At 43.0% G+C, this 11,904-nt stretch overlaps 1 protein-coding gene across 1 annotated transcript; it reads right to left on the bottom strand.

Annotated features, from left to right (window-relative positions):
- Positions 1 to 590: 590 nt before the first annotated feature.
- On the bottom strand, positions 591 to 1,935 carry LOC116627165 (olfactory receptor 2S2-like). Its single transcript, XM_032396866.1, has one exon. The coding sequence runs from the start codon at positions 1,676 to 1,678 to the stop codon at positions 722 to 724; it is 957 nt and encodes a 318-aa protein (XP_032252757.1). The 5' UTR covers positions 1,679 to 1,935; the 3' UTR covers positions 591 to 721.
- Positions 1,936 to 11,904: the final 9,969 nt, after the last annotated feature.

Raw genomic sequence — 11,904 nt, 5'->3', positions numbered from 1 at the left:
GTCTATCTGTCCATCTATCTATATCTCTATCATCTTTCTTTTTTCCAGAATGTGAGTTATTATCTAGCTGAATACTAGCTTTTCTAGTGGGAATTGCTATAAGTGATGAAAATCAAATTCAAACTCTATACTCCTTCTTGCAGTTAACTTACTAGCAGTGTTTCATAATGTGAAGTGCACTGGGAAAAATAGCCTCAATTTTCTCATAACTAAAAAGAAATTCAGTGTATCAGAATAGATTGTTCCCACCCAAAAGCTATGTGGAGAACTTGTCTTTGACTCTTTTTCAGGCAAACTGAATCTAATAAAAAAGTCCAAAATGAAAATTCCCACTTCCTCCTTGTTCCTGTGACTCTCGTGGGGGAATCCAAGAGGGATGGCAACAGTGCTGGGAGCGCCCTCTCTCCTGTGTGTACTGACTGTGTAGCTTAGATACAGTACAGGCCATTCAGCTTGCGCTCATGGTTCCTCTCTCCTCGGTTTTAGCATGTGCTCAGAATGTCTTTGTGTATTCAGTTAGAGATTTATTGTCTGGCGTCTGTCGAAACTCTCAGATATATGGCTAAAACTCAGTAGATACACTCTGAAAAGATAAAACATTCTCTGAAAATGGATTGAAGAGCAAGAGAGCATTCTGGATAACTAGACTTGTCTTTTGAATGCAGCTATAATGATGGAAAGTCTTTCTCCCATAGGGTGAGAACCACAGAGGAGCCCTCCATCACTGGGTGAAGCATTTGTGAGCCATCAGGTTCCTCATAGCAGCCTTTACATCCTTGTTCCTGAGGCTGTAGATGATGGGGTTGAGCATGGGAATCACCACCCCATAGAAGAGGGGGATGAGCTTGTCTGAAAGGTCCTCTTTGTCTGCCCCCAGGGAATCCTTAGACTTGGGTTTCCTATACATGAAAAGTAAGGTCCCATAGAAGATGACCACCACAGTGAAGTGGGCAGAGCAGGTGGAGAAGGCCTTCTTCCTCCCCTCAGCCGAGGGGATCCTCAGGATGGTAGCAATGATGAAGACGTAAGAGATAGAGATGAACAGAACTGGGACCCCCAGGAAGATCACATTGGTCACCCCCATGCTGATCACATTGATGGAGATGTCAGTACAAGCCAACTTCAGGACAGCCAGGATCTCACACGCAAGGTGGTTGATGACGTTCCCACAGAAAGGCAGCTGAATTGTCAAGGATGTGTGTACCACAGAAGCAGTACCACCGATGGCCCAGGAGCTGACAGCCATGGGCACGTAGGCAGCCTTGCTCATGACCACAGGATACCTAAGGGGGTTACAGATGGCCACATAGCGATCAAATGCCATCATGCCCAGAAGCACACACTCTGTGGCTCCCATAGCAAAGGAGAGAAACATCTGCACGGCACAGGTGGAGAAAGGTATGGTTTTCCTTGGGGTTAGGAAGCTGTCGAGAATGAGGGGGACTGAGGAGGTTGTGTAGCAGATGTCCAGGAAGGAGAGGTTCCCCAGGAAGAAGTACATGGGCGTGTGCAGGTGGGAGTCAAGGATGGTCACCAGGATGAGGACCCCATTGCCCAGCAGGATCACCAGGTACATCATGAGGATGAGCACAAAGAACACTTTCTCCAGCCTTGGGTAGGCTGAGAGTCCCAGGATAATGAACTCTGCCACAGGGGAGGACCAATTGGCTTTTTCCATGTGCTATCCCTTCTGTCATCAGCAAAGTACAAAAACAGCACAGGAAGTTTCTTGAGAAGAGTCTCGGGCATCTGGTATACCATCACTCCATGCTACATGATAGGAGAGCATATGTGTATGAGAGATAAATGACTGAAAGAGACAGTAGCTAGGAGTGTGCTTAGCTCTTAGATGAGAGAAGGTCAGGCTGGAACAGAGTTTACAAATATTGCAGCCAGCTGTTTGAGAGGGCTTTTCTCTCATTGCCCATCAAAGCAACTGAGGCCCAAAGAGGGGAAGAGACCTGTCCGAGTCTTCAGAGCAAGGTGTTGATAGAGACAAGACCTGAGCCCAGCAGAGCTAATCCCAATCAAGGAGGGCTTTTCCTCTGTTTTATGATGAGCATTGGAAAATGCTGTAAATTATTTCATTTTGTTGTAAATGCATTGAAATTTCATTTAATCTGGGGTTTCTTAGATTCTCAGAGAGGAGAATCCCCAAGCTGATCCAATTCTTACAACTACCAAAGTTTCAAGCTTCTTTAAACTTTGATTACATTTGGAAGGAACTTGTTTAAAAGCCTTAATCCACATCCAGACAGAATAAAGCCTAGGTAAAGATTTCAGCCATATGAGGGATACTTCCTTAGTCTGCCCACCCTCAGCAACACAGACTTGACTGTTGTCAGAATTGGGATCTGCCTACTTTAATACATATTAAAGGCAATATGTGGGGGAGGTTCCCTCATGGGGAAGAACGTTATGAAGTCCACAGAAGGAGTAATTGGAGTGAGTGAACCCACACTGTGGGATGACAGGCATGCAGTTTACTGACCAGTTTACTCAATTCTTAATAACCAGGCTGACTATAGTTATCAGATAGCAGGATACATGGCATTAACATCTAATCCCAGCTCATTAGAGTATTGGTGAAATCTTAGCCAGGGTGACTAAGGAATGTTTTTTCTTTGTTCTTTTATGTTTGTACTTTATTTTGTGTAACATTCTGGCTCTCTGCTTCCATTATTGTGTTCCACACAAGCAGCTAGCTTACGGGAAGACTTGTATGCCTTTGTGTAGAGGATTTCCAGTCTCTCAGCTACAATTGCCCAGACTCTATGTTCAGAATTTTCATTTGTAATGTTTCTATAGCTCTTTGTTAATTGCAGTGGTCTGTGTACATTTGTGTATGTGTGTGTGTGTGCGTGTGTGTGTTTGTGCGTGTATGTGTGTGTAGGAGTGGGTAGAGGATAGAAGATGAGTGGTTAATGAGCGTCTATTCTGTGTGTATGTGTGTGCGTGCGTGTGTGTGTGTGTTTGTGCGTGTATGTGTGTGTAGGAGTGGGTGGAGGGTAGAAGATGAGTGGTTAATATTAATGAGCATCTATTCTGTGCCTTATTCTTTGAAACACCCCATGGAGAAGATATTATCATTCAAGTTGGATAGGTAAAAGTAACCAAAGCCAGAGGAGCCAAAGATTGGTTCTTAAGATTGAATGACAGAGCTGGAGTTGGACCACAGGCTCCAAATCTGAGTTCTTTCCACCAAATAGCAGGCTCACTCTCTTGCACAGATATTTAAGAGAGTCTGTCTCTCCAATACCAACTCTGTGTGTCCTCTGATCTGTCTCATTGTCCAGCATGCTCTTGCTTCAGTCATGGTAGGAGTTTACGTCAGATACATTGTCAGGCAGAGTAGCTCCCCCCCTACATTGAACCCAGACTTTGTCAGCCTTGACACCAGTGACATTTGGGGCTGGAGAATACTTTGTTGTGCGGGGCTGTCCTGTGCATCATAGGATGTTTAGCATCATCCCTGACCTCTGCCCACCTGCTGCCAGTCGCACCTGCTCCTTGAGGTGTGACCACCAAAAATGTCTCCAGACGTTGCCAATGTTTCTGGGAGGAGAAGGGGGTACATGTTGTGCCCAGCAGAGAAGCATTGGTCTAAGCCAGGAGAGGCCTCCCCCATTATGCAACCATTGGTTTCATTGTGTTTTCTGTGCAAGGCCATGACCCTTCCCCCGTCCTTCAATTCAGCACATGGGAATGTTCCTGTCTGCTCAGTGCAGGCCCACTCTGGGTGCTCCACCATGACATTCTGCCCCAACTTATCTCCCATTCCTCTCAGTGGCTCTCCCAGCCCCTCCCTTTTCCTAGAAAAGGCAAAGTAAACATTGCAGTGTCACAAGCAGGATTCAATAATGACAAAGATATGCTGTGGTTGGAGAGGCCAAGGAGAGTGGCTTCTGTTAGAGAAGCCATCCTGTCCACTCCCATGAGACAGAGCCGTGCACACAGAAGCTTCTTCCCATGAACAGTGTGCTGTGGGCATGAGTGATACACAGGATTTGACTCACGTGAGAGCTGCAGCTGAGGAAGACCTTAGTGCCCGCCATGTCAAAGTTGCTGAATGAAAGCTGGTTCAACTGGAATGAACTGAATGGCTAGGAAGATCTTGGGCACTGAGCCCAGAGCTGTGGGACCTGCCCCTGCCCGTGACATGGATATTCTGTGTATCTTGAGCAAGTCCCCAGGCCTCAGTTTCCCCATGTGCATCATGAAAAGGCAGAACAGGTGCTTCCCCTGGCATCCCAACTCTGTTGTGGACTGCCTAGCACTGTCCTCACTAGGCAGGAGCAGTCTTGGGTGAAGGTGACAGCCCCCTCCTGTGTGTGTGTGTGTGTGTGTGTGTGTGTGTGTGTGTGTGTGTGTGTGAATGGGATATGGCCCCAGGAAATAGTGCTGTGTCAGGCTTTGGAGGAGACTCGGGATGGAAGAAAACATGAGCTCTGGCGACTACAGCCCCTGGTGGACGGGAGTCAGCCTGTGAGAGCTAGGAAAGAAGGGAAATTTTTACCTTTGTGGCTGCATCCTACAGGTATGACACCTTGGTCTGTCACTACTTATCTCTGGAGCCATCAGACATCTGAGAAAAGGAAGGGAGCAGGGGCGCCTGGGGGCTCAGTTGGTTAAGCATCTGCCTTCAGCTCAGGTCATGATCTCAGGGTCCTGGGATCGAGTCCCACATTGGGCTCCCTGCTCAGCAAGGAGTCTGCTCGTCTCCCTCTGCCCCTCCCCACTGCTCATGCTCTCTCTTTCTCTCAAATAAGTCACTAAAATATTAAGAAAAGAAAAGAAAAGGAAGGGAACACAATGCAGTCCAGAGCCCCATGCATTGTCATACATCCTTTCTGGAGAGCAGTTTGTGTAGAAAAACGTAAACCTAAAAAACCCATATAACTTAGCAATTCCACCTCTGGGGAAAAACTCTAAAGGAACAATGAGAGTCGAGGGCCAGTATCTCTCAATAAAAGCATTCATCACAGCCATATTTATAAATGAATATAGGAAACAAAATAACTGTCTACCAATAAATACCTAATGGTTCATTTCATATAATGGAATATTAGACATTAAAGTTACATTTATAATTTTAACACAACTGCATCATTACACTTCAAGAATAAAAGAGAATACAAAATTGTACACACTGTTTTGATCTCAATTAGGTAAATAATATATTTGGATAAGAATGACTGAAAAGAAGTTATAGCAAAATCAATAGGGGAAGGGATTCCTCTTTGTACCTCTTCAATATTGTCAAATTTTTTTTTTTTTTACTTTTTATTTATTTTGAGAGTGAGAGAGCAGTCATGGGAGCGGGGGGGCGGGGAGTGGAGGGGCAGATGGATTTCAAGCAGACTCCTCACTGACCTCAGAGCCTGAAGCACACTCAGTCTCACAACCATGAGGTCATGCCCTCAGCTGATATCAAAAGTAGGAAGCTTAACCAACAGAGCCACCTAGATACCCCAAAATTATCAAATTTTCTAATACAATGGGCAGAAATTACTTTGTATTCAGGGAAAAACATTCTCAGAACAGTAACTGCCCTCAATAACATTTTGCTTTCCAAAGCTTCGGTTCCTGCCTTGCTCTCACCTCCAACTGTGGTTTGGAGCAGAAGATAGCCTTTCTGACATATGGTCACAAGGTCAAGAGTAGCTTTATGTTGCACCTCAGTGCATAGGTCACTCACCTCTCAGCTCATCGCGTGGCCATTTTGTCATCTATCATCATCACAGGAAGATGTGGGGGAGTCCAGTACAATAAAATACCTTGAGAGACCACATTCACATAACTTTATTATGGTATATTGTACCTCTCACTGTGTCAGATTTATAAATTAAACTTTATCATAGGTACATGTGTATAGGAAGAAACAGGATACATAGAGTTCAGTACTATCTGTGATTTCAGGCATCCACTGGGGGTCCTGGGAGGTGTCCCCCATGAATAAGGAGTAGAAAGAAAGTAAGGAAAGCAGAAAGAACTAGCCACAGACGGGGAATCACAGACAGGGATGGGTTCCAGCTTGCCTGTCTGCTCACCCTCTGACCCTGAGGAAGGCTCAGTCTTCTGGGAAATCTCAGCAGGATGGGGGTGGGAATGGGACTGCCTTCTTCCCAGGGCTCCGGGCTCCTCCTGGGGAGGATGGAACAGCAATGTCAGGGCAGGGGCTTGGTGACTGGTGAGCTCTGTAGAGCAGGAGGAACTGCCTGGGCTTAGCCTCAGCTGTTCCTCCGTGCTCCAGCATCAGCCGCTCACAGTCGGTTGCAGCTGGAAGGTGCTTGGAGCAGAGGCAGGGTGAGGAGGAAAGTCCATCTTTGGAAAATGCTCTGCAAAAGTCATGGCCACCACCCCTGTCCCCACCACAGCCCAACGCTCCCCACCTGCATCCTGCTTGCAGCCACTTCTCCCAGTCTCCTGATGCCAGACACAATTCTCAGCTCCTCACTGTGCCCTGGGCCAGACCCTGGATGCCAGAGAAAGACCCCGGACACTCCCCTGCTGGACTCCCTTTACCTCTGAGACCCTCTTTCTTCTTCTTCCCCATACATCCCTGTGGGAACCTTAGCCTCGGATGGGGTCTCTCTCACATCCTTCCTCCTAGATGTGCAAGCTGACTGGGTGTCTGAGCTACAGAGTCTTCATGGAGAGGACCTGTCATCCTGGTCTGAGGCCCAGAATCCCAAGGGTACATTTTCCCCAGCAGGGAAAGGAGTCCTCAAGCAGCAGCTGTGAACTCCTACAGGGACCCTGTTAGTCCCAGAAGCAATTTAAAGTTTGGAATGTCAAATGTGCACAGGGTACAGGCCCTAGGCATACCTGGGGCCTCCAGGGACCATCTCCCTGTCCCAATTAGAGGTAACGGCTGGGACACGGTCAACTGGAGATGGAGAAGAGTGTATAGCAGATGCTGGCTTCCTCCTGAGCTTTCCCTGGGGTCCCAGAGAAGCCGGTGCTCGATTCAGGTCCAGACTACGTTGTCCCCATGCTGAGTCCTAGACATCCAGAATGGGGAGGCAGGCCAAATGTCTAATAACAGCAGCAGCAGAATTGGCTACATTCAGTGAGGCGCTCCCATGTGCCGGTCACTGTGACAAACACTTCACAAGCACTCATTTTAATATTTTCTCCACTTCCTCATGAGCACACGTTATTTCTTGTCATTTTCCTTCTCAGCATTCTGACTAGTGTGAAGTGGTATCTCATTGTGGGTTTAATTTGCCTTTCCCTGATGAATAGTGATGTTGAGCATCGTTTCGTGTTTCTGTTAGCCATCTGCAGGTCATCTTTGGAGAAATGTCTATTCAGGTCCTCTGCCCATTTTTAGTTATTTGTTTCCTTGGTGTTGAGTTATGCATTCTTAATATATTTTGGATAGTATCCAAATATACTATCAAATATATTGTTTGCAAATATCTTCTCCCATTCAGTAGGTTGCCTTTTCATTTAGCTGATGGTTTCCTTCACTGTGCAAAAGCTTTTTAGTTCAATGAAGTCCAAGAGTTTTTGTTGCCTTTGTTTTGCTTGTCTGAGGCAACATATCCTGAAAAATGTTATTGAGGCCAATGTGCAAGATATTGTAGCCTATGTTTTCTTTTAGGAGTTTTATGATCAGGTCTTGCTGTTAGGTTTTTAATCCATTTTTATTTCACATTTTGTATGATATAAGAAAGTAGTCCAGTTTCATTCTTTTGCATGAAGCTCTCCAGTTTTCTCAACACCATTTATTGAAGAGATCATACTTTCCTCATTGTGAATTATTACTTCTTTTGTTATAGATTAATTGATGAGATAAGCTTCAATTCATTTCTGTTTTTTTTATCCTGTTCCATTGATCTGTGTGTCTATTTTTGTGTCTGCATCAAACTGTTTTGACTACTATAGCTTTGTAGTATAGCTTGAAATGTGATATTATCTCCCTAGTTTCTTATTCCGGGGAACAGACTTTAAAAGGTTAAACAGTTTACCAAAACCACACCTTTTGTGAATGGCAGGGCTGGAATTTCAGTCTCAATACATCTGATTCTCTTTATCATCATTGATTTCATCCTATTTCTCATCCTCATCATCATGATTGTCATCCCATTAGTAGGTGTTACTTGTACCTGAAACAAAATTTAAAAGGTATAGAAGAATATAGAATAAAAATTAAGCCTTTATGTTGTTACCTCATTAAGTACCCTTGAGGCAACCAATGTTAGCACTGTCCTTATGTTTTTTTTCCCCAGAGATATTCTATGGATATTGTTCAGTGAGAAAAGCAAGATATTAAGACAGTGACAAATTTTGCACAACAAGGCACTGCTTTAATACCTTGATTTTCTCACTGAACAATATACTTTGAATGTATCTGGAAAAAATGCGTAATATTGCCTCATTCTTTGAAATGGCTGCATTTATTCCATTGTAAGGATGTGCCATCATTTAATTAACCAGTCTAATATTAATGGACATTTAGATCTTCTGGTCTTTTCCAATCTTATTCTGTTACAATCAATGGTACAATAAATATCCTTGCATATTCATAATTTTGCATGTTGTAAAAATATACCTGTTACGTACATTTGTAATTTTGAGAGGTATTGCCAAATTTACACATTCCTATCATCAGTGTATAAGCATATGTGTTTTCTTTCTTTTCTTAATCTTTTTTTAATTATGTTATGTTAATCCCCATACATTACATTATTAGTTTTTGATGTAGTGCTCCATGATTCATTGTTTGCATATAACACTCAGTGCTCCATTCAGTCCGTGCCCTCTTTAATACCCATCACCAGGCTAACCCATTCCCCCACCCCCCTCCCCTCTAGAACCCTCAGTTTGTTTCTCAGAGTCCGTAGTCTCTCATGGTTCCTCTCCCCCTTCAATTTCCCCCCCTTAATTTTCCCTTCCTACTATCTGAAACAAATAATACATTATATGTTAAAAAAAAAAAAAAGAAGATAGTAGGAAGCATATGTGTTTTCTACACTCTGCTAACATACTATTTTAGTCTCTCAAGAACTCGTTTTGGTCTTTGCCAATCTGAAAGATGAGAAGGGATATCATGTTGTAGTATTTAATACTTTAGGAATTTAAAATAATTTAAAATGTGAAAAATAGCACACATATGTAAATGCATATGAAAGTACATTAAACACATATTTTTAATTTAAAGAATAATAATGTAATAATCTCCTAATTTAAGGGGTAGAACACTACCAGTACCTTGGAAGCTCCCTGGGTATTCCTTTCCTGTCCATATTCTCCCTCTCCTCCCAGAGATAACCACGTTCCTGATTTTAGTTGTTTTCCTGAATTTTATGACTATTCTTAAACACTATAGTTTGGGATTTCACCTTTCTAAATTCAATATACATGGTGCCTGGGTGGCTCAGTCAGTTGTCTGTATGCCTTAGGCTCCTGGGGTGATACCAGCGTCTTGGGATCCAGTGCCTTGTTGGGCTCCTTGCTTGGCAGGGAATCTGCTTCTCCCTCTCTCTCACCCTCTCTCTCTGCCCCTACCACTGCCCGTGCTCTCTCTCTCTCTCTCAAATAAAGAAAAATTTTAAACTCAATATAAATCGAACCCTCAGATATTCTTTTTAATTTGTTTCTTCAGACAATATTATATTTATGAACTTTATTCATGTTTATGAGTATAGCTAAATTCATTCATTTGTATTGCTAAATTCCATTATATGGATGTAACACAGCTTATTTATATATTCTACTTTGATGGATAATTGGGTTGCCTCCTAGTTGAGTGCCACTATAAATATTTTATACATTTCTCCTTGGTACACATTTTTCCAATTGTCCTGCTTGCATTTATGACCCATCCTTTCTCCAGTGATCTGTAATACATCAAATGTGTTATATATCAAATCTCCAAACATGAATGGGTCCATTTCTGGGATCTCTATTCTTTTCCATTCGTTTATATGTCTGTTCATGTGTTGATGCTACACTGCTCCAATCATTATTGCTTTATAGTATACTTTGAAATCTTGTAGGGTAAGCCCTTTTATCCCCATCCAGTACATCTTCAAATGTGTTTTTAGTCCTTTGTTCTTCTCTATACTTATGGAACCAACTTCTTAAATTGTACAATAATTATTTGGGGGATTTAAAAATTGATATTACTTTGGGGTGCCTGGGTGGCTCAGTTGTGAAGCATCTGCCTTTGGCTCAGGTCATGATCTCAGGGTCCTGGGATCGAGCCCCGCATCGGGCTCCCTGCTCTGCGGGAAGCCTGCTTCTCCCTCTCCCACTCCCCCTGCTTGTGTTCCCTCTCTCGCTGTCTCTCTCTCTGTCAAATAAATAAATAAAATCTTTAAAAAAAATAAAAATTTATTACTTTGAAGCTATAGGTCAATTAGTGGAGAACTAATATTTCCATAACAAATTTTCTGACCCATGAATAGGAAATATTTCTCTATTTTACTATCATTCAAAACATGTTATAATTAAAAATTTTATGCATGAAGGTCATGGAGATCTTTTGCCAGATTTACCCCTGTATGATGATATTTATATTTTAATATGAATGTATTAAAATTTTATATTTAAATAGATAAATATGCATGATTATTTTAAAAATATATAAATATGTTTATATTTCTTGGTATGTTTTAAAATATTTCATAACCTGTTGCTGCAGTATAGAAATGCAATACATTTTTTTGTACAGTGATCTAGTGTTGAGGAACACTCTTTTTTTTTTTTTTTTTTTTTTTATTTATTTGAGAGAGAGAGAGAGAATGAGAGACACAGAGCATGAGAAGGAGGAGGGTCAGAGGGAGAAGCAGACTCCCTGCCAAGCAGGGAGCCCGATGCGGGACTCGATCCCGGGACTCCAGGATCATGACCTGAGCCGAAGGCAGTCGCTTAACCAACTGAGCCACCCAGGCGCCCAGAGGAACACTCTTTTAAATATTTATACCGCTAAGTTAGTTTAGATTCTGGATACAGTAGGCAATAATAACACCGGTAAATAATGACAACTTTTGTCGTCCTTCCCTTCTGCACTGGCTGAGACCTCCAGTTCAATGCTGAAAGGTTTTTGTTTTGTTTTATCATGAATGGGTGTTGTTTTTTCAAATGTTTTTCCTGCTTCACTTGATATAATCATGTGGTTTTTCTTATTTAGCCTGTTAATATGATAGATTGCATTGACTGATCTTTGGCTATTGAACCAGCCTGTCATTCCTGAATGGAGGAGAGCCTTGTTGCTGCTAGAGAGCAGGAGTTTCAGCTCCCCACTAGGGCTCTGCTGATTCCCTCCTGGCTGGCAAGGGCAGGGGTACATTTTTACTACTGCCATGTCCTCCGCTGACATCATGGGAAGAGCGGCCTCACTGTCACAGGCACAAGTCCTGACTCTCCTCTAGACCCTCTCTGATACCACCCAAGTGGGAAGGAGAAGGGGCCCCTCATTACACAAGGGAGGGGGTGAAAGTGCAGGCTTCCCACATGGTCTCCACTGACACCTGGAGTGGGGATTTGTTACTGTCTGGTGGAGATAAAAGTTCCACCTCTCTGTTCAGCCTCCTCTGATGCCACATTAGGTTTAGGATTTTGCATCAGTGTTCATGGACAGTGTAGGCCTGAAAGGAGTTTATTGCTTTTCTTTAATTTGAAAAAGAGCCTGGCATTTGACCAAGACTGGTTTGCAGTTTCTTGTATCTCAACTGAGAATGATCTACCATGTAAGATAAATGTAGAATTGCAGGTAGAGAATGCAGTGGTCAGCAAGAGAGGGAGACCAGATAAAGATGCTTTTACTTTGGCTTTGTCATTTTCAGGATTCCCTAGGCTGCTAGATAGAGAACTTACTCCAACCAGCTTAATCCCACAATGAACTGTAATGTTCATGCAGCTGAGAAGTTCAAGGGTGGATTCAGTCCCAGG

This window comes from Phoca vitulina, unplaced genomic scaffold, assembly GCF_004348235.1.
Source record: "Phoca vitulina isolate PV1807 unplaced genomic scaffold, GSC_HSeal_1.0 scaffold94, whole genome shotgun sequence".
NCBI lineage: Eukaryota > Metazoa > Chordata > Mammalia > Carnivora > Phocidae > Phoca > Phoca vitulina.
The sequence above is the reverse complement of the archived record's forward strand: the minus strand, read 5'-3'. Positions and strand labels throughout refer to the sequence as shown.